We start from the raw sequence: 23920 nt of genomic DNA, 5'->3' as shown, positions 1-23920 counted from the left end.
AAGGTCAAAATAGTTTGGTCAGTTTGTTGAAAGTCCACTTTATGCTCAGAAATGCTCATTAAGGCTGGATCCACAGTCTAAAATGGGATTCGAAGCACTGCATGGTGCCTCTCCGGGGATCAAACCCAGGGTCCCTTGATTACAATACTTCAGCATTACCACTACATCATAATTTCAATTGGCTTGATATGTTTCTTTTCACATTTATGTATTTATAACTATTTTAATTTAATTTATTCCAATGAAACACTAAAGTTTATAAGTACTGAATAGGTAGTGATGGCAAGCTAACACAGGAACCATACTTATAATTTACAACATAAATTAATTGTTAAAAATTTCATATTATTTATTATTACATTTCCATTACATAAGATATTGCCGTGTTAAAGACTGTTCTCTTGAATTCACAGGAATATATTTGGAAAAAGTTCCCATGCACATTTCTGCCTCTGCAAAACACTACAATTTTTTAAAAATTACCTTCGGTGACAAGTAGAAAATGTATCCCCCCTTGCCCCTCTCTTCAATAATTGTGAAAGGGAAAATGAACAATAAAAGCCATAGTGAGAACATAGGTACGCTATGCGGCTTTTTCAATGGGTCAAATATGATCTTAAAATAATTCAGATCTTCAGTTAAAATTTCCAGTTTCCTTGGAGTTTCATAGTCCAGCACAATACATCAGTCATAACAGGAGGATTTCCATTTATCAAAAGCAGTTATGCTAATTCAACAATATTTAAAAAAAGATACAGTAAACCTTAAGTTATGAGTTAAATAGGAATCAAATGCAGAATTTAAGATGTATTTTGTTACCCTTGGAAAATGTGTGTTCCAAGTTTTTAGAAAATTCCAATTTGTTTAATTTACAATTCTTCTCTGTTTGCTTGATATGTTTTGTTAATTTAGAACTCGCAATGTTACCTGGTTCCTGTATATAACTAATGAAACTAATATCTAATTCTCAATAAAAACATAACTACCGTAAATATAATGCTATTTCAATTTATTACCTATTCAAGATCAAAGTAGCTGGTGTTATATACTTACACTGTACAAAATTTTATTGTATGTGTGAACATACGCAGCTCCTCCGAGCAGGCCTTCCCACAGGATTAAACCAAAAACAATCCATATCACTGGGATGTATTTGTAAATCACTTGCAACAAAAACATGCCCACATTTATTGCCTGAAAAAAAAATATTTAGAAACTTACAGATATAGTACATTCTACAAATTGCTTAAGGCTGAACTTCCACCAAATTATTATTATTGACATTCATGATACAATTGATCTCAATTAATTCATTTAGTTTATTTTACTATGCTTTTCTGCCACTTTGAGCTAATTGTGAAGATGAGGATGAGTGATGATACAATGAAATTGAATAAGGGATTTTGAGTCAAGTACTCAATGTTCCATCAAGGTGGAACATTTTATTTATGTTATTTAGTGCCACTTTTGACTAATCACGATGATGTAGATGACTGATATGATAAAATTGATTAACAGACACTCACAAAGAATGCCCAAGACAGGATTCGAACTCAGGACCTCTGGCAACATAGCTCCCTGTGCTCACCACTCTGCCTCACAGGCAGGTGGCAAAATATACAATCCATAAAATATATCACTGCTATGGGCTATAACTAAAGGAGATGCTGGCTTTCAAATGTCAAATGGAAACATGAATGAAACAAGTCTAACGCATATATATAATTAATTAAATTATTATTTCCATTTGTCAAAGATGATAACAACAATTATCATGTAACATTTTAGAGTAGGCACATGACATAATTACCTGCCATACTGATAACACCCACACACGGTCAATAGTGCAACAATTAACCGTAGATCTAGACAAAAAGACTCCAATCTGGTATACAACTTGAAACCATCTGTACTGCTCTTGGTGGCTTATTGAAGTGTTATCAAAGTAGATCAGTTCAAACTAAATGAAGGAAGAAATAAAGAAAATAAATATATAAAGCATGAAAAATACATCGTCACAAATAACAGGTTTGTAAAGTAAATTTAACAAGTGTAGAGGAATCAACATAAAAGAAAAGAAATTAGAGAAAGATATAGAAAAATTAGAAAAAAAAGTTAATTTGAATTTTAGTCAAATGAGTGTCTCCTGATCATACCTTTTGAATTTACGAGGATGGTAATATCTTTAGGAATTTTTACAATGCCATTTTCATCATTACATTTTTCATCACATACATTCCTACCAATCCATCTTCACCTTTCTTTCCTCTCTGAATGATTTAGAAATTACTACGCTGTCTCAATGACAGTGGAGTTTGCGGCCAGCAGAAGAAGCAGTTGCCTGAACATCTTTTGCCTTCATCTGTTATGGTTTTACAAAAACTCCCACTGATGTTCAGCAAAATACACACTTACAGAAGAATGTGATCATGAAATGCAGTCATAATAAGAGAACCTCTAATCTTTCTATTTGTCATATTCTAAGCAGAAATAGAAAAAACTCATTGAGTCTCTGATTAAACAATATTTTCTCAAGATTTTCGAGGTGACTGTAATAGATTTTACCTTAGTTTGAATTTTTGTTTTTAAGTCCACTTTATGCACATATAGGCTAATTGGGACTAGACCTACAGTTTAAAGTGGGATCTGAGCCACTATGTGCCTAAACTGGGTATCGAACCTGGGACCCCTTGATTACAAGATGATGATGTTACCACTAAACCACTGGGGAGGCCCCTGATTTTGCCATACAAAAAAAAACCATGTATCAAAACAAAAGTAGAGTACATGAATTACATGAAAAATAATTATCATAATTTATATTAATCTATAATATAAACACATTTTGCATGCAACTTACCAATCCCTGGTTGATGAAATATTCAAACAAGAAGACCGTTCCCAGAGCAAGCATGTAGTTAATTAGCGCTGGCACAGACTTAAGCTTGTCCACAAACTCAGAAAATATATTTCTACTCAAATCAGCACTTTCGGATGGAGGAGTGCCTGGAGGAGTGCCTGGTGGACTGCCTGGTGGTGTGGGTACGGTTGATGTCTCCACATCGCTGGGCATTTCAGTTTTAATTTCAACGCTAGCTCCAATGGGAATTTCTAGAGATGATTCCCCTTCAACGAACAGGTCAACACCAGTACTAGACACTGTACTAATGACAGCCTCTGGATGCACTTTGGCAGTACTTTGAGTCAGAATCCTTCCAGAGAAAGGTCCATCTGGATGCTTAAGTAAGTACCAAAATCTATCAACAGAAATCATATTATATGATTAAGTTAAGTTGCACTGTAACAAAATGTTGATATACCGAATAAAGTCTAGCATAAAAAAAATCACTTGTAGGGAAAATATTATCAAAATAATAGCTCTTTTCCTGTAAGGCTTTTAAAATGTGCTAAATTTAACAACATTCAGCATTATTTTTAATTTAGTTTTCAGTACATATCGATTAATTAAGGATTGACCTCAGTGAACAAAGAACATTTTTCCCAAGATTTTTCAGAATACCCCACCTAAAAACACCAAACTGCAGGATTTTTTCCCAGAAAATGTTTGCATCATGATAGAAGTTGTAACACAACAATGAATAGCGATCAGTTTGGGGTAGAGTTATGAAAACATTACTTAATGGAGCTTCTAATACCTCCACTGAAGTAATTCTTTTTGTTTTCATTAAGTGCTGAGTATACTTCACGAAGGTGAATGTTTTTTAAAAAATGTTTCAAATTGACTTTATGCTCAAAATTGGGAATGAACCTACAGTTAAAGTTGGAACTGAACCTTTATGTGCCTCCATGGATATCAAATGGATTTGGTTTAATGGATGATATTCAGTTGTAATTCATGGCCTCAGGTTAACCACCACTATTGAGGTGTCGAATGCACTGAGTATTGATTACAGTAATTACTTGTTTGTTGAAATGATTGGATGAAATTTCTACAAAGTACATCCACCATGTTTGCCAAATTGTAAGGTAAGATACAGCTCCATGCTGGGAGAAACTAGGCACTGTCAACATATCAGTGTTTCAAGGGCTACACATCCTTTAGTGATAGCACAGAAAGACAATTCCACACATGTCAAACAGCAGCAGCAAAACATCAGGCAAAATCAGGCAGACTCTGAAGCTCATTTGGTAGAGAAATGGTACAGTATGAGAGAGATCCAGGTTCAAGTCCTGGTTCAGCCTGCCTTTTTCACAGAAATGTCTACATACTTAGGAATGTATGATATAATTCCTCTTTAAAAATACATTTTGCATAGCTAAGGTAAAGAAAAAGGAAAAGTTCCCTGTACATATTGCACCATACCATGAAGGCACATTTAGGACATGTGGAGTTAGGGTCCCCATATTTCACATATTTGTATAAAAAAGTCACAATACTATGTTGTTATAGACTGTCAAAACTTTTTAAACTAACATTCATAAGATAACAGTTAATACTTGGGTTGGAGACTTTATAGTGACAACACTGCTGTAAAAAATGGAACTGGTGCATCTCGCTTATACCACACATTAGCTTGAAACCTAACCTACCTCCCAGGAAATGGACTCTTCCTTCCAACACTAGGTGCATGCGCAGTGATGGGAGGAACAGTGTATTGTTGGAGTTGGCGGTCTAAAGTTGTGTAGTCACAACAATGTTTTCGAAGCAGAGACAGCTGAGCAGAATAAAGATTGAATGTGCCTGCCGCAGTATAGAACAAAAGTGTCATCAAGGTCTTTGTGAGGCATGTGGGCATCTGCATTGCCTGCAACCTGTATAGCGAAAGAAGAGGTGACACGTTCGGCTGAATCCTCCCTTCATTTTGAAGGACAATGCTCGGGTGCATGTAGCAGTGGCGGCCGGCGGCAACTATAATGGGTAGTGCCAACGTGATCAAGAAATAAAAAAAAAAAACTCCGCAATGTCCCCTTCCTTGAGGTTGTGCCACTGGCCAAGATGTTTATCCTCATTTGGTAACGTGGAATACAACGTGTGTTTAAGTAACAACGTACTAATCTGATTCATCATCACTCACTAACCTATCTTTATACACTACAGGACACTTCCCTAATTACAAGAGGAAAGGAAAAGCAACTTCTATCACCTCCTCCCCCATGCACACGTATTCTAACTGGATGTCGAAAATATCTTTGTTATGAAAAGAAATTGTCGAAATGCCAAAGGAAACTCGCATCATCATAGGATTTTTTACTTTTATATTTTAAATAAGAGTCTGGATGGCCCTCTTGGTGCATCTATCTATTATCAAAAATGTTCATTTCACTTTGGAAAAATACTAGGTTCGTTTCTCCAAAAGTAGGCAGAAATCACTTCCCGTCTTACAAATCAATCGTATTTAGCAACTTTTCTCTGAAGGTGGCAACTGTGTCAACACTGCGAAAGTTCCCTCGCCATGCCAGGTGAAGACAGGCACGGTTTCTTATGAGCTAACCCCGCCCCTGCCACTTTGTTCTCGGCTCATGGTGGAAATGTTCTTCGTGGAAACTTCTTCAACCCTCTGCACGTGTGTCAACTTGGTTAGGTCCATGGGTTAGGCCAGCTCTTGGGCAGCACAGACTGTTGCCTCGCAAGGATACAAACGAAACAGCTGGCGGTGCAGTGAGGAGGTTGGGGCGGTCGTCATGTCAGCATGACCGATTGCAAGATTCGAATCTCTGTAAACTATCAATGTATTAATTTAACAATACTTGGCGAGGTATGCATTTCTTCTGAGGGTAGTGCCATGGCACGGCAGCTCTACCCTTTGAGCCGCCGCTGGCATGTAGTACAACTAATTTGTTATCTTGATGGGACTGGCAGGTGCTCTACCATCCCCCATAGTCCCAGAACTTTGATTTGATCCCGAAGGTGAAGGGCATGCACTTCTGAACAGCTCCAGAGATTCATCAGGCAATAGACCCCTCAATTCACACCAACAACAGAACAGACGCTGCTCAGAGGCGAGGCAAGGCATCCGATCATTGGGGGATGCGGCGATGACAAAGCAAAAATAAAAATATTGCATTTTAAACATTTTAGAGAGGCAAAAAATAATTCAGAATGTTCGCATATTTGTGCGAAATTAGTTAAGTGTCACCATGAAACAGCTGGAAACACGCAAGAGATTCACTAAGTTTAGCACATCGAAATGATAGCCCAGTTCTACCCCCCCCCCCCCTCATTCACAAACCATCACACTACATTTCCTGTTGAGTTCAATGGTGTCAGGCAGCCCAGGTCATCGTAGAATTCCGTGAATCCAAGGTCTGTCGACTGCAAGTTTCCCCTGCTCTTGAAGGTCTGGTCATAAAAGACCTTTTTTCAGACCCCTAGTTTACAAATACAACAGGAACATCATCAAGATGAAACTTCTCAGCGTGTCTGCTATTTTCAGCACTGTAAAGCATGCAACGCTCTTGAAGATCACTGCAACATAACTTACACAGAATACATGAAAGTAATGAGATATAAAAAAGATTATAAGCAAGCAAAAGCATAAATTTATCCATGGTTAATGCTGGAAAGAACTGAAAAAAAGAGAAGTTCTGGATCCATTGTATTTCCTTCATAGTATTTCTATTTTTAATTTTTTGGAACATATGGTTCAAATATTCGATTTTGGAAAATAATGTTCTTGCTTCACAAAACACAAAGTACTTCCTGTTGTTGTGTGTTTACTATGTTTACAAATGACAAGACTGACCATATTTTTGTTCTCGAGGTGACAGACATACTTACTCAGACAGAACCTATTTCCTAGCACATCTGTCCTTCCCACTAGGGATTGCCAGAAATACCAGGATTCTGGAAAATTTAAAATTTTGATTTGGAAATTTTACTGCCTGGATTTCAGAGGCAATACGAATTTCAGAAAGAGACGTTTAACAATGTTTTCCATTTTTCAGGTAGAATTTATTAATAAAGTTTCTTCTTCCTCATTTTACGATCATATACTCTGGAGAAAGAAAAAAAAATGGACCTGCCATTCCTACTTCACATTATGTACAAACATTGATATCATCATTGTCAATATAGGAATGGCACCATTCTTCAGTCTCTTCTTTGGTGTAATTCCTAGTAATTTGGATTTTAAATCGCATTCGTAATATTATACGAGGGCTATATCTTTTTCAAGGGTTTATTGACAAAAGATTCGTACACATATAATCTACTTTTCAACATAATCACCAAGAAGATACCGATGCACCAGCTTCCCAATACCCTCTGCAAAAAAAGGTGCCGCCTGTCTGTTGAGCCAGGTCTGCACGGTGTCCCAAACCTCCTCATTGGTATGGAAGCGCCATCTTCCCAACCACTTCCACATTACCAGGAAGAAGGCGGAAGTCACCCGGCACCAGGTCTGGTCTGTAGGGAAAGTCTTCGGAAAGTTAAGAAATTTTGAAGTGACGTCTCGTCCGTACCACTTGATTGACACGCTGCACGAGTTCATCTGAGCTCGACACAGACTTCCGTCCCTGACTACCTTCATCATGAATGTCTGTTCGGCCATCTTGAAATTTCATCATTCGTGAACCACACCGTCACTCAGAAAGTTTTCACCATACATACAAATCATTCGACAGTAAATTTCCAACTGTATTTTGCCCCTCTGCTTGTAGAAATCATATCACACTACGCACCTCGCACTTGGTAGGAGAGTCGATTGTAACAGACATCTCTACATGCCCGTTGCTCAGCTTCAACTCAAGCATTGTCCTTGACAGTGGTGGTGGTAGTGGCAGGGGTGATGCCAATCACGCTGCGTGATGACCCGCTTCCTAGCACTTCACAGGCCACCTGGCGGTGCCATTGGAGGTTGAAGAAAAAATAGCCCTCATAGTAAAACATGCTAGCAACTTTAAATTTTGTATTTTTGATAGGATTTGCTCTCCCAATTTTTGGAACACCTCATGGGATAGAATTGTATGGTAAACAAAATCAGAATTTTTCATTTTCTTGAGATAGTCTGGACATGCGCTTACAGCACCTTGAGATATTATTATCATTCAAATACTAGAATACGAATTGCATAAAATTAAGAATGGTCTTGCAAGTCTTGCAATGATTACATAAAAATGTCACGCTTTGCCACTGGGGCTGCTACAGGTATACTAAGACTTCTACATCACTGGCAACAATTGTACACAATGCTGGTGATTACATCAAAGGACTATAAAAGAAGTTTCACAGCATCTCTCTTGCATCATTTGTAAAAAAATAGTCACCACTATTTAATCTCCAACCCACGTAAGTGTAAGACATTTGTAAAGAACTTGCTTCATAATAGTGCAAATTTGGAATAGGTTACCATCAATAAATACACAGACCAAGTGAAATATTATTTATGGATCTTGTTACTGATATCTTTCTAAAAAATATATGTTACTATGTTTATGTACACAAAAATTCTACATGAACAGCAGCTGAAGCAAGCTAATCAAAGAGATTTCTGTGGACCTAGAATGTTGTAAAATCAAAAGGGCTTTGCACAAAACATGCATGTGCAATCAGAGCCATATTAATCAAATTACACTACCTAGGCAAAAAAGTTTAAAGGTGACAGCACTGAAGCAAGTGACTACACCTAATTTTCATTGTGAGAGAATAATATGTTTTAAGTTGAGACCTGTGCAAACTTCCATTGCAGAGTGAGTGGGAGGTTTTGTGGATAAGGGAAGTAAGATGCAAATTCCATAACAAACCATATAAGCATAGCAAATGGAAATGATTTTTTTTTTAATAAAAGTATCCACTTACGTGAATGCCATGATAACTTGAACAGACAGCATGAGCAGCAATGAATTCCTTGGTGACATTCCTCCAGTTGTAAGCCAGGCATAGGACACAGCACCTGCTATGCCTGCAGCAACAGTGCCAGATGACCAGGTCGAAATGACTTTTCTAATTTCAGGAAGCAATTATGTCTTAATAAATTAAATCCATGTGAAAGTAGCATGATTTGATCACGATAAAAGTATTTCCAGAACATGATGAAACAAAAGTTATTAAAAGCTGAATTAGATCTCCGTTCTAAATAGGACTGAGCACTAGCCACACAAAGAAATCAAACATAAGACTTGTTATAATTTAACAGAATTAACCCATAATGTATCGTGAATTTCCACATAGTTAAAAAAAAGACTGGCATTTGGAATTTTAATTGAATATAGGATAATTCAAAAGCTGATCAAATATTACACAATGACATTGTTTCATCTTCTACTGCCCTGTAAAGAAGTTTTGTCTGTTATATGGAAACTTAATTCATCTGAGATACAATTAACTGATTTGTATAACAAAGGAGACTGAACCAGTAGCTTAAAAATGAATAACTTATTTTCAGATAGTGAAACAAATTATATTGTACATAAATATCATGTGAAATATATGAATTATTAAAAAATAATTACCTTTCAAAAAAGGATGAGTAAGATAGAAAGGTGCCTTCTCCCAACCCAGAACCCAAAGCTGTGCAAACTACACCACAAATAGCAACCCATTGAGCAGATGACAACGCAACAAGTAAAAATCCAGCAGCTCCTAGGATGATGACCATGAGCACCCTTACACTAGAAGAAAGGAAAACATTTTAAGTAGAAAATAACATTTTAAGTAGAAAATAACATTTTAAGTAGAAAATAACATTTTAAGTAGAAAATAACATTTTAAGTAATAAATCCTCAATCACATTATTTGCAAACATTTGCAAAGTGGTGTTAGAGCAGCCCAAGGCTGAATCTCGCTCTGTAGTACATAAAAAGACTTTTCAATTCAATTCAATTCCAAGTTATGTTTCTTGACATATACCATATTTACTCATGTATAAAATGCACACTTTTTTCCAAAATTTTTGCTCCCAAAACCTGTAGTGCGTATTATCCACAGAATATTGGAAGGCCATTTCCCACAATTTTTCACTTTGTAATGTAATGTCCTGTAACACCAAGAAAAGCAGTGCTGTTCTGGCAGAATTCAAGCATGCACCTTCCGTCACATGGGATGTGTATCATCAGTATTTGTTGGGTGAGAAATAATAGAAAATAACTTCCTGAGTGCTGCAAATCCATAATGTAATTTTGATCTTGCTTTCTACTATTACAGAATAAATAAGGTGGTTCAAGAGTGAAAGCTTTGGGATGCTAAACACAGTGGAGAGAGAAGGGGTAGGTGGCATGGGTTGGAGATTTATTTCTTACACAAGAGGATATACTTGTCATGGTCCACATAGCAACAGGTAACTCATTGAATAGGTAGGATGACATTCACTTTTGATCAGCATAGCAACAGCCTACAACCTACAACTAAGAAAGCCATTTCTTGAACTTGGATTATACTGCACATTATATACTAGATATAATTTTTGTCACTTTCCCCATCAAAAACCAGGGTGCACATTATACATGCACATGCATTATACATGGTAAATACGGTATATATAAACATTTCGCAAAAATTTGGAATGTTGTCATATTTGGCACAACAAGTTTGGAATATTTTTATATTAGGCAATATGTTATAGGCACGATGGGATATGTACGCGAAAGGACTAGAATGTCCACCAGACAGACACCATGTTTAGTTGCATTCCAAGGCAGTGCCTATCACCTATTGTCTAACATAACAATATTCCAATCTTTTTGCGAGAAGTGTATATAATAAGCAAGAACAAAACAATTATGATACAAATGCTTTACAATAATTGTGTTTAGTGTTGCCTGCATTTGGTGTTTTTCCCATCATCAAGAAACCATTTGTACAAATTAAAAATATGAGAAAAATCCTCACGTACTGTATAAATTTTATCCTGGCCAAATATGTACTTATAAAAAAAAATACACATTCTCCCCTTTCTTTTGCAGTAGGCATTTGTGAAGCAAAATTCACTCAACCAAACATTCTCACATAATTCCTGAATTCTACTAATTAAAGAATATTCTCAATTCTCAGTCTTTCCAAATTTCATTTCACATCCTACTGAAATATGCAATTTGCCTGTTAGCCCCATGTACTGAGAAACAGATTGCTTATATCTCTCAAATAGAAACAGCACTATACTGTTAAGTCCCTCACCATGGCCATGAGGTCTAAGGTGCAAGATTTGGGTTACAGGAAAGCATAAGTTCAAATCTTATGGAGGAAGCATAACATCCTTTTCTGAGATTTCAGCCTGGTCATCCACCATCATGTGAAAATTGGGGAGCTATGAATGAGTACCATAACAAACACCGGTGGCTCCAGGGGGAGGGGGGTACAATGGTACGGCCGTACTCCCTGTCATTTCATGAACGCTGGTGCAACATGAAGGCAGAACGTGGCCGGATTTTATTTACTGAATGCATCCTTTGGGGTAAACTTGTTATTGATCTTGCGCATATTTGTTGCTATGCAACTTCCATGTTGCAAAGTTCTGACTGAAACACTTTGGAGATAGTAAGAGGAAAAAATGCCAAAGCATGGTTCCTTTTGTTTAGTTTTTATTTTGCTTGCTCTGTCAACAATCGCACAGAACCTGTCCTCTAACGTCAACAATCCCTTCTAATATCCATTCTCACTTTTACGAATTAAATTGTTCGGTGTTTCATTTTCCATTCACTGCTTCAGAACATGGCAGGCGACTGTTCGGAAGGGCTACTGGACGTTTTTGAACATTTTAATAATCCGCAACAATAAGCGGCACGATAAAATTTTTTTAAAAATATTTCGTAGTATTTCTTCCCTTCGGATACTCAGTTGTGGTCTGGTAGTGAGTGAATCGCATGCATTAGAAGAGTACGGTCTTGACAGTTTGCATATTTCTGAATTTTTCTTTCTGGTGTTCAGTTTTCGCATCCAATGAAAATGAGTACAGCAAAGAAAAAACCTGTCAGGGGCAGAAAATAGGAAAAGGCAGAGAGAACGAGAAAGTCTACCTTGTGTCAGTTATATACTTTCATGATTAATTTTCTGGAACATTTGAAATCAGGTGATTTTTTGAAATCATTGAAAACCGGCCAACTTCTAGTGAATCATTTTTGTACACTTTTCCCGAACAGCATCATAGTGAAGTTATTTTTTTGCAATTCGAGTTTCGAAACTAGAGATATTGACACTTGAATTTTGGATAACATTAGTAATGTCAAGTTTAGTGTTGTCTTTGTCTTTACTTCTCTCCTGGCTTTTTCTTTTGAATTCACAATAAAATATTGCTGCAAGAATTGGACATTTCTTGGTAAAACTACGTATAGTATTAAAGCGCAGAAGGAATAACTTGGCAGTGATGTCATCTCCCACCGCCACCTCTCCTTCCAAAGGAAGGCTCATTTGCTAGAGTGGACAACAAGGTGACATGCAAACCAATCGAAATCATTCCGAGAGGGGTGATGCTGGTGCGCAAACCCCCCACACTGCTACATTAGTCTAACAAACAGCACCTAAGATAGAGGGATTGCAGCCTATTTTGTTTCTTTGTTAGAGAGGTATTTTTTTTTTTTTTTTGCTGGTTTTGTCATTGTTGTACAATGAGCAGTGGCATAAAGAAAGTGCTTGCACAGTGATGCAAGATAAATAGTTTTTAATGTGTATAAGTACTTTGATTGCGATGAAAACAAAACCACAACTGTTCACAGAACGTCCGTGACGACAGGTGTCAGTGAAAGATCTGTGTGGAGAATTTTGAAGGAGAAAGTTGCAAGTGCGAGTGGGAAACCTTTTTCAACGCCGGGCAAACACCGACCGAATGCCCAGTAACGTGTCACAAATCTGGATTCTTTTGATGAAGCTGTCGTGTACCGAACAATTCATGATTTATACATGAAAGGCATTGTTGTCACCGTACATAAACTGATGAAGGAACTGCAAGAAAATATTAATTTTAAGGGTTCACGTTGGTCATAAGAAAATTAGGATTCAGATTTAAAAATCATAGCGTAAGCAGCAGGAAGCTACTCCTTGAATGAAACAGCATCGTTGCATTGCAGGTGGCAATCATTTTTGCGTGAAGTTAAAGAACTGCGCAGAGAGCAAACCGCCAGTCTTTCATTTACATGGATAAAAGTTTCTTGAACACACACCACACTGTCCCCAAAGTATGGCTGGATTCCAAAGATTCGATGGGGGGGCGTTAAAACTGCCAACAGGAAAGGGTCCCAGATTTATTATTGTGCATGCCAGTGGTGAAAGTGGATTTGTGGAGGGGGCGAAGTTAGTGTTCCTTTCAAAAACAACTTCTGGGGACCATCATGGGGAGATGAACACTAAAAATTTTATGTTGTGGTTTGAAGAACAGCTTCTTCCCAATCTGTCCCCAAACTCTGTTATTGTGTGTGACAATGCTCTGTAACACAACAAGTTAGTGGTAAAAATCCCAACATCAAACAGCAGGAAGGATGAAATGAAGTTGTGGCTGTCATCTCACAATATTCCGCAAGCAGAAGGTTTGCTGAAACCGAATTATATGAAATAATTAAAATAAACAAACATAAAATAAACATCGAGCAGTGCTAACATTAAATTAAAGATTGGTAGTTTGCACTGCGATCTTTACTGCTCATATACTCTTACTCGTACCATGATTCCTTTCATGGCAATGCTGACTTAGCAGGGAGTGACATCACTGCCAGGTTATTCCTTCGAGGCTGTATGTGAGTTAACCAACCTTTCGTCCGTGAAGTTAAGTTATTGAGAGACAATGAGAACACACAACAACATTTTGCCTCTGAGAAAAAAAGTTTACCAAATTAAAAGGTTTGGGCGAGTATTTGAGCGAAGTAGTTGTATCTAATTCTATAGTTAGTTTCTCACACTTCCAGTCGTCATAATGATTCTAAAAGCAAGAAACAAATTCTCTTTTATTGCCCCCCAAAGAAAATCAAATATTGTCTAAACATGTAATTATACATTTCATGATGGTTGCAGTAAACGCGGTTTAAAATTACTTACGTGAAATTTAGAAGATTTCGCACTTCCGCATTGCACAATTTAATGGTTCAATCCTATTAATTTCGAAGATCCACTGTCTTCATTCACAAAAGGGTACGGCGTTTGAAGCGGAGATGGTACCCCGTCACTGATAACTTCACACTAGGTTTTATTATAACAAATGCAAAAGACATTAACAATATATAAGCATTAATTATATTTAATTATTAAATATTAATAATTAAATGTTAATAGTTTCGTTAGAAGGATATAGAAATATGCCTATATAATATGCAGTACCATCTCCTGAAATCCTGAAACCGCCAGTGATAAGAAAGTCAGAGAAAACCTACGATGAAGACTTGGGGTCCATTGTGCTACCACACATCACCCAGTAACTGGATGATCTCCCACCTCTGGTGGTAGTGCGACTGGCAGTTGGTAGGTAGGCACTGGCTCCCACAGGCTGTTATACTACAGGTTATTATTATATATTATAACTATACTGTTAAACCTAAATCAGTTCTTCAGACATATTATCTTCTTCTATGGTCCTTCCACCCATCTCCATCTTCCTTCAACTTTTATCTTCTGAATAGCTAAAGCTTGCCATTTCAAATGTAGTTATTTCATTTACATGGTTGGTTCAATATTTTTAAAGATCTGCCTTAAACATGCACATGCTTACATTTCAAGTGAAATACAATCAAATACTTACTGTACCATAAAGGCGTTTACAGGAGTCATCAACATAAGTGTTAGGAATGGGATTACACTAGCTAACACCACAGCCGCAGCTGAGGTAGGGTTGCAGTCTCTTGATCTGTCCGTGACATTCTTCAATGTCTCACCCTGCAACAAAAAGTTAATCTGTTAATAAAATTGTTATCCTCTTTTTTCAGTTATTTGTTAATGATTCTTTTCTATCTATTTTTTCCACCCAATCAGTTTTGATAACTTAACGTTATCACCCACTGAGATGCTGGAAATGGGCCACCCTGCACCTGTTTAAATCTCACATTCTTGTCTTGCAAGCATGACTTCTACACACATGGAACTTGAGTTGTATCACAATACTGTGGCCAAGGGTCTACCAATCCAACAGTCAATGCTTTCAAATTGACATCTCTTAGATCTGTCACCTTGATTTGTTGTTGTGTGGCTTGTGACCCTGCTATGTGTATGTAATCTTTCTGTATGTAGTATATTTCATCATTTTAGTTTAGTTCTTCGTCTGAGGAAGACCCTGATACAGGGTCGAAACGTTACGTGTTAAGTGTTTTATCTTAATAAACTGCCTTGGTCAGCAACTTATTGGTTTTAATCTCTTAGAATTCGAACTGAGGCAACAAGCAACACGTGCCACTTAGGACTTCATCAATTGAATATCCTGTCATGCCGTTATGATGTGAAATGTTGCTGTTGATTGGCTCATACCGAAGGCAGTTTTATGGTCCTAAAATGTGCATCTGTCCTTTAAAATTTGAGCTCCCCTTTCTGTCTTGCACAGACATTCAGGGTCAGTTCATACATATCACTCTCAGTATTCACAGTTATTTTTTCACATGTGTCATGAAATAAAATGGATTCTTTAATGGATTAAAGGGAGAACTGTGTATTCAGTGGCACTCATGTTAATCAAGGAAGAACTATGCCCTTTGCAAGATCCAGATGATTTTTTATGGTACGATTAAAAGCATCATCTACTTGCCAATGCATGCTAGAATGCAGATAACTTTAAGGTGATACAAGCTCTTTCGTCACATAAAAATATCTTCTGCTGTTCAATAATACACAGGGTAATTCCAAAGTCCAGTTACATAGGACAACTCCATTAACAGTGTACATAGCAAAAAATGGGAAAAGGGGAAAGATGCTGAAACTATGTGGGTTTCAATCTAAAGTGTTGGAATTTTCAATGTAGCAAACACTATTGAGACTGTACACTGGTATGAGAAAATAGCCATATTTTGATTTGTAAATGTATTATCTTTAGGATAGGAAGGGAGCTGCATGTGTCACATGTTAATGACTTATTTTGCTTCAAGTTATGGTTTTCAAATCTTAAGTGCGGTATAGCGACGTGAGGCAGAAGTGTGGAGATCCCCCTGCTTTTCGAGTAACTTATGCAGTTCTTGCATGGTCACTGTCCTTCCACCTTCACGAAAAAAAGGTTGACCACAAGCGGTCCCCCGCCCGCTTCGTCTTTGGCAAGGGTGTTGGAAACACCTCGTTCATGGTGGCCACAAGTGTTGCTAACTTCCAGAACTTTCTATGCATCATTAGCACCTCCTAAGTCAGTACAGTCATTCTTGTGTGAAACTTAACAGTAAAGTAATGAACAAATTAGCTTATGAAGTTAGTCAATGAGTACCGGTCGTATGGTATTTATAAGAAATAAAATCACCAGCAAATACTTGGACATATCAGTCATGTGGTCAGTAATTCCAAAATATAGAGGGTATGTAACACTGCAAATAGAGTGAGGAAGAGAGTGCATTTGGAAGCATGGGAGCTGTGGATACATGTTTTCTTTACTGTGCCATTGTCCTGTGTTATTCTGTTCTTTTGCAGTCTTGTGTTAAAGTATGGTCTACATTGAAAATAACCACCAGGGTTGACAAATGAGATGATGCATCGATTTGGAGTGGTGCAGGTAAAGATTCAATTAAGGATCTTCTTTGAAAACCATTCAGTTCAAGAACTTGTGCCGAAAAGCTGGAGGTGGTGAATCATGATTGATTTGCTTCATTTCACTTCACTTTTTGTGCCACTTTTGGCTAATTTGCAAAGATGTGGATGAGTGATGACATGATGAAACTGATGAATGGACACTCATGAACATTCATGCCCCAGCCGGGATTCGAACCCTGGACCCCTGGCATTGTAGCACAATGTGCTAACAACTCCACCAGTGAGAGAGACCATGTATGCATAACCAAAACAAGTAACTATGCATAACCAAAACAAGTAAGAAAAACGTGGACGTTTTCATTAAGTACTTAAGGTCCACTGTATGCACAGGAAGGCTAGTTTGGACTCGATCTACAGTTTAAAGTGGGATTCGAACCACTCAACCGATTATTGAATCCGAGGCCTGTTCATTACAAGGCAACGAAGTTACGTATTGTGTGGTTATGTAGTAGCAATGTTCTTTATGAATCATTATGTTGGAACATGGGACTTCACAGGCCACAGTGACTTGAGTAATTTTCATAATGCAGTGCAAAGACATGAACATTCCCAAAATTTCACTCGTGCAGTGATGTACAAAAGGTGGATTGGTGGGAGCTAAAGGTACGAAAAGTATGACAAAATACACATTAGAAATTTTTATTCATGGGCAAAGTTCAGCCTGTGGCCAGGTTAGCAGGGGAAGCAAGAGTCCTTATTACAATTACAGCTCCCTCCTGTGTGTGTACCAGTGATCTATCCACACATACCTCACAACCCTCCCCCCCCCAAAATTCCTCAATATCCTCCTAAAATTTTTCACCAATGTCCATTTTTTGGTAATTTTGGCTCCAAATTTATCCTTACCCCCTCCCCCCTATATAACATTTGAAAATGTTGTAATTAGCCGAAATGAAAAAAAACTGACCCATTGCTTGGCATTCAAGGCATGCCCCTGATGTAAGGTATTTCGGATGAAGATGGCAACATGGTATTTTCGGCTGCCATTCAGGCTTATACCAGCATACAACTTCACAGGTGCATGCTAGATTGAAAATCTTCAGTACTTTGGATTGAAACATACATAATTCTAACAACTACCTTATTTTGCAATTATTATCATTATTATTTTGCTATGTGCAACAATAACAGAGTTGTTCTACAGGATGGGAATTTTGAATCAGCCTACACATTGGGAGAAGAAGTATGAATAAAAACATTACAATCCACAAATATATACATACGCCAGCATGAAAATCAGAACTCAGTATGTCGTGAGCAGCACTCAGCATAACAACATATCCATAGTTGTTGCAAAGACCCAGCAGCCAGTAGGCAAGCAGATTCCATTTGTTACGGGGGCCTTCTCCAGATGCAGCTGTCATGGTGTTGACGTCTGTAAGGAAAGACAAGTGATATAAAATATACCAATGCCAATAGTTCAAGTATTTAGTCAAAACCCGAATTCAATAATAATAGCTTATGTGTGAAATGTGAAGTCAGGTGGTCACGAGTAGATTTACCTCAGAAAGAGAAATTATACATTTAAAATGTTCTTTGTTTATGCTCAGGTAAGCTAATTGTGACTGAGCCTATAATTTAAAGTGGGATCCGAACCATTGTACAATGTGCCTCCACTGGGGATTGAACGTGAGACTCCTTGATTATGGCAGAGGCTGAAATTATAGATTTAATGAGTGTACCGGGGTTATTCACAAAATAAGGCAACATGGAAATATTGCCCACTGCTGTGCTGTGGTCACCATGGTGTGTATTGTTGCTAAGTTTATTGATTCCTTGGCAAGGCACAAATGCCATTCAATCAGCATTTAAACATTGTGCTGCATGTTTGTATTGTTTAACCCTTCATCAATCACACCTGGAAAATTAACACAATCAGTGGTGCTGTATCTGTGAGATACAAGTACAATTTTATTAACAAATTTATGATTACTTTTTAATTTTTACTTTTTATTATTCGTATACATAATGATTCTTAAACACTCTAAAAAAATTATTTAGCATTACATACAATATTTATTTTTACCTCACAAATATTTATTTATATATATTGCTCTGCTGTTCATCGTAAATTATCACATTCCAGTTCAGTCTCCGAATCATCTTCGCTTTCTTCTACATTATCACAATCACCAACAGACCCTTATCACTGATATCATCATATTACCTGCATTCATCATCACTGCTGCAGAGAATGGAATGAACGAGTTCAATGTTTTCCAAATCCTGACAGTCCTTTCTGCGAGCAAACTGTGCTACCATTAACCCGAAAGGAATGTATCACTATGTATCTCAAAGATACAATCAACTTACTAAGCCCAGACATGAAAGGTGCCAGGCAGAGACTGTGATTGATTGAGTTGGTGTTTTAAGATCACTTTATGCACTGTAAGGCTAATCGGGACTGAACATACAGTTTAAAGTGGGATCTGAACCACTATGTGCCTCCACCTGGTATCGAACCTGGGAAACCTTGATTACAAGGTGACGACGCTACCACTGCACCACTGGGGAAGCAGGGTAGAGACTGTGGTCATCTGTATTCAAAGAGGAAAGAAGCTACCAAGAAGCTTAGAACAGCACGCCCAATCATTTTCGAGAAAATAAGCAATTTTATTTGCATGTATCTCAGAGATACAGCATGACCAATGGAGGTTTAAGAATATTGAAGAATCTGCTGCATGTGAAATGCAGTCTGCCATCTGTTTCTTGAATGTGAAACCAACTGACATTTCTTGTTAACTTTGTGAGTTATATGGAGAACATGCCATGACTAATGCAATGGTATAGAAATGAGTTTGACTCTTCAATGAAGAATGTGGAAATGTGCATCAGTAGCCACATCTGTTGATAGCTCTCTGTGGTGCATGCAGTAAAACAGAAGATTAGAGAAAACAGATGCCACTATGTCACTTTCCAGTCATCAAACAGGTTTTCTCATTAGCGATGGCTTTTCTTGTGCAGAACAATTTTTGCATCCCATTTCTATTCAAGGTAGTCCATATGCTTCAGTGAGTAGGTTAACCACTTGCCTTACTAACCCGAATTATCTCGGATGTGGTACTCTTCCGGCAAAATATTATCCCGAGTTATCTCGGAAACCTGAGGAGTTTGAATGTAATTTTTTTACCGGCCCGTACTAAGTCGGGCGGAACTTTCATGATGAATTGGGTAGGTGGAGTTAGTTGCAAGTCTGGCTAACAGATGTCTCGAGCGTGCACTAATTTTTGTGCCTGCCTTGAGGCACCAAGAAGTGAAGAAAGGCAACAGCTTTTCTGCATTGCGTGACATTTGGTTGCTTGCAAGAATGCATTGTTCGGAAGCGTTGATTCGGTTGGAACTTTCTCGTCCTTTTGGCAGCAAAATGAGTGATATAAGCACAGACATAAGTGCATCAGAGTGTAGTGTAAGTGCTAGTGGCAGTGAAACAACGCTAACTGACTGTCATGATATTTCAGTCAAAAGTTCGCATTCTGATGTTAGTTTGACGTCTGTACGAGTGTGGCAAGAACTTGATCCTGAATAATTACTTCTTTTGTCTTTTGAAATCAATATTATATCATTTATAACATAAACAACATACCATTTTGTTCGTTGCATTATTGTTAGCAAATATCACAATTTATATCACATTTAACAGCTCCGAGTATACTCGGGTTAATAAAGGAATGCCTATTTGGAGTAGAATATTTTGATTATTTTTGATTGTTATACCAAAAATCATTGTTAATGTAATTTTGCATGTAAAGTAGTAGTAAAATATAAAATTAAAAAAAGTGTAAAATTTTGACATCAATTTGGAAAAAAAGTCGTAAGGCAAGTGGTTAAGCTGATCAGGTCTTGGTGTCCGTAGCACAATAATTAGGTTTCTACAGGTTAATCATTTTATTATGTATACTTTTTAAGTAAGCGAGGATTGCTTGCATTGAACCCACACTTTCCTTCATCTCCTGCATGTGTATACAACATTTCTCTTGTAAGAAGAGTGCCTACCCAATGGCATAGTGGTAACATCATCACCTTGTAATCATGATGTCCCAGGTGTGATACCAATTGGAGGCACATAGTGGTTCAGATTCAACTTTAAACTATAAGCCTGGTCCCAATTAGCATAGCTCTGCATAAAGTGGACATAAAACAGAAACTCAAGCACATGTGAGAGAGGATCGCTTATGCAGTGGTGACCTACAAGAATGGTCACTTGCACCATCTATTTCTCCTGACATAGTTGCTCATAAATTAACACTTTGTGTATCTTTAAAATGTACAATTTAGTTTCTCCGAACTTCAAACTTACTTCAGCAATCATTTCCAGTATTCTAAATATTCTCCTTTACAACCATTATCGGAACCATTATGTTTGAAAGTAGTATTGGTAAGAATTGACAATATAGAGAAAGTCTGTAATTCACTTCCTACTTCTTATGCGCTCCTGGTGACGTATCTGGAGTTACGATTTGGGAGTCGCGTGTTAAAATTGTACATTTACGTGTAGAAGTTGTAAAATAACATTGTTATTTACTGCGATAATTCTCCATAATTAAACACAGGTACCATCTTTCATGTAAGAACACGTGACGTTCAAAATTCGTTGCGCTGTCTACAGCGTTGCCACACGTTTCAGAGCATTGGTCGTGGAAAGTGATTGAGGTCAGGCGGGAGAGGAATGCGGGCTTCAATTACAGGTAAGTTTGGCAACAGTGCTTCACTGTTGATTTCAGGAAAAATGGCATGTTCCGAAACATTGTTCGTCGTTTACGTTCTTCAAAACTAGAAATTGCTTATTGAAAGTGATCATTGGCCCACAAATCATTCAAGGATAACCATTTCAGGTTAAGTTTAGTTAGGTTTTTGTTAGGTTTTGTTCGTAAAACTACGCATATACTCCACCACTCATTTCAGGAAAAATGGCATGTTCTGTAGTGATGAAACATTGTTCGTCGGTTACGTGCTACAAAAGTAGGAATTCCTTTTTGAAAGTGATCATTGGCCCACAAACCATTCACAGAAGGTTAGGCAAGCATAGTTATAACATTTTGTTCATAAAACTATGCATATACTCCACCACTGATTTCAGGAAAAATTACATGTTTCGTAGTGATGAAAAATTTTTCGTCTGTTACATGCTACAAAACTAGGATTTTGTGGAGTTAATGAAAGTAATCATTAGCCCACAAACCATTCACAGGAGGTTAGGTTAGGTTATGCAAGCATAGTTATAACATTTCGTTCGTAAAACTACGCATATACACGTATATATAAAAAAATTCAATCGGTTTTTTTCAAATTTCTAGACGTGACCCCTGGTTTTTTAGAACAGATTCGTGATTAGGAGGCCAAAATTAGTTAGTATACCGAAAATTAACAAAATTGGAGACTTTCTCTATATTGTCAATTCACTCCGTAGTAGTAGTATTTTACTAGAAGCATCACAATAGCTGTGTCCTCAGAAAAAATATGCACATTTCATGCTTCCAAATGTTCTAAACGTGTGACAAACAATACTGCTCCCAAAAGTACACGTGTGGTCGTGGATCAGTAGACATACAGTAGTCCCAATAAAAATATTTAGTGACAGGTACATCATAACTTGTTATTTCAGTACTATTTTCTAGTTTTAATTTCAAATGTTGATTTTTTTATAAAAGGTTCGGCCCCACTCAGAAAATAATCATGCCTACACCCCTATGACTATAAAATTTTAGATGATTTTGCACACTGTACGAAAAAAGAAAAGCATTTACAATATTAGAAAGTAGTATGAAAATATCATAGAAGCTTTGTGGATTTTGAGGTCTTCTATTTTATTATTTATCGATGAGCAAAGTACAGTTCTTCAGTACAGGATTGTTGCATGTTTTTTTTTGTTCAATAACCTACAGGAAGAGAAAGTAGAAAAAATTCAAGCAACCAAATGCAACTGACCTAACCCACTCAAAAAGTGTACATTATCAAAAATTCATACTCTACTTAGTTTAACCTACTACAATATCATATAACATTCAGTAGTGGAACCCATCTTAACCAAGTCTTCAAAGATAAATTTGGGTGATTTAAACCATGTACAGTCGAATTCAAGGATATGTTGATAAGAAATTGCCCAAACTAGTTTCATTCACCTATATTTTACATCCTATGCACATTCACAGGAAGATTTTTATTACAACTCTTGAACTTCACATTACATAAAAAGAAGTCACTGAAATGGTGGATAATTTTAGTTCACGCTCATTTTTAATCGACCCTATCTTAATTCAACCCACTGTAAAGAAAAAAAAAAGAAAACATGCATTGTATCATTGTATGCTCATAAAATTTGTTTAAGGTATATAACCAAGCATCAAAGAATATGCTTGCAACATAGAATTGCAGGGTTTCAAACGAAGAATAGCTTAACATTAGTTTGTGCTAGCATTTTTTTTTTGGTTGTATGTATTTTTTTTATTTATTATCATCAGTATTTGCTGTTGCGTTGAAACATTTGCATTTTCAAGTCATTACTAATAAAATATTTGCATAGTTTCATGGGCAATGGCCTTTTCCATTTGCGAATATATTCTCTTTTTTCATATGTTCAAAACACTATTACAGGCAAAAAAAACTTTTTGTTGTAGTTACCATTACAAAACAAACTCACCATACTTTAAAAATTCCAGCATTTTAGCTTATATTTGGTTATTCAGGTATTAGTCAGCTTCTCTTTAAAGCTCTTTCCTATGTTCACAGACTACCACCATTCAGTTACATAAAATCGGTATTAAAAAGATTGACTTGTTTAGGTTGGAACATAAGCTTCACTTCACGTTTTTAAAAGGCTGCCGCGTTGTAGCCAGTGATGTCGTCACAATAACGCACCACAATTTCCCTTTTAAAGTTGTAACATTTCCCTTTCTCTTCCAAAGTTCCCGTTTTGTCCAAGATTTCCCTTCGTCTTAGAAAAACTGATATCGCGATCACAACTTCATCAATTATTTTTATTGTTACTAACATTATAATAAAGTAGTAGTAATAATATAACTATTACTATTTTCCCACTTGTTCACAGAGAGGAATTGATTTATTAAAGGAAGGAAAAATGAGAAAATCAGTAGTCTAATACCAATATCAATATGCTTATTATTCATTAAGCGTTATTTATCGGTATTTTGTAAGGTGCATGCAGTGCCATGCATGAAGGCACGGAATGTAGGCCGTGGAGCAACCACACAGGGGGCAGGGGACGAATTAATTCTCAACCTTGGACGGAAATCAATTCTAGGGGGGCGAGGGGGCAAACAATGAAGTAAAAAAAACATGGCTAGCAGAATCTAAAAGTAGATGGACATAAGG

At 37.1% G+C, this 23920-nt stretch overlaps 1 protein-coding gene across 1 annotated transcript in view; it reads right to left on the bottom strand.

The window, feature by feature from the left end:
- LOC145980850 (battenin-like) overlaps positions 1 to 23316 on the bottom strand; it is a 33942-nt gene extending 10626 nt beyond the window's left edge. The window contains exons 1-8 of the mRNA XM_083113936.1: positions 23229 to 23316; positions 17815 to 17966; positions 14616 to 14749; positions 9412 to 9570; positions 8759 to 8902; positions 2861 to 3257; positions 1811 to 1960; positions 1054 to 1194 (exon numbers count right to left, since the gene is read on the bottom strand). Of these exons, the coding sequence (XP_082970062.1) occupies positions 1054 to 1194; positions 1811 to 1960; positions 2861 to 3257; positions 8759 to 8902; positions 9412 to 9570; positions 14616 to 14749; positions 17815 to 17966; positions 23229 to 23250 (1299 nt within the window). The 5' untranslated portion in view covers positions 23251 to 23316. The remainder of the gene's footprint in view (positions 1 to 1053; positions 1195 to 1810; positions 1961 to 2860; positions 3258 to 8758; positions 8903 to 9411; positions 9571 to 14615; positions 14750 to 17814; positions 17967 to 23228) is intronic.
- Between the last annotated feature and the right edge of the window lie 604 nt (positions 23317 to 23920).

The sequence above is a fragment of the Lepisma saccharinum genome, chromosome 2 (genome assembly GCF_977018435.1).
Source record: "Lepisma saccharinum chromosome 2, izLepSacc3.1, whole genome shotgun sequence".
Lineage (NCBI taxonomy): Eukaryota > Metazoa > Arthropoda > Insecta > Zygentoma > Lepismatidae > Lepisma > Lepisma saccharinum.
Note: the sequence above shows the minus strand (reverse complement) of the source record. Positions and strands in the feature narration are given on the sequence as shown.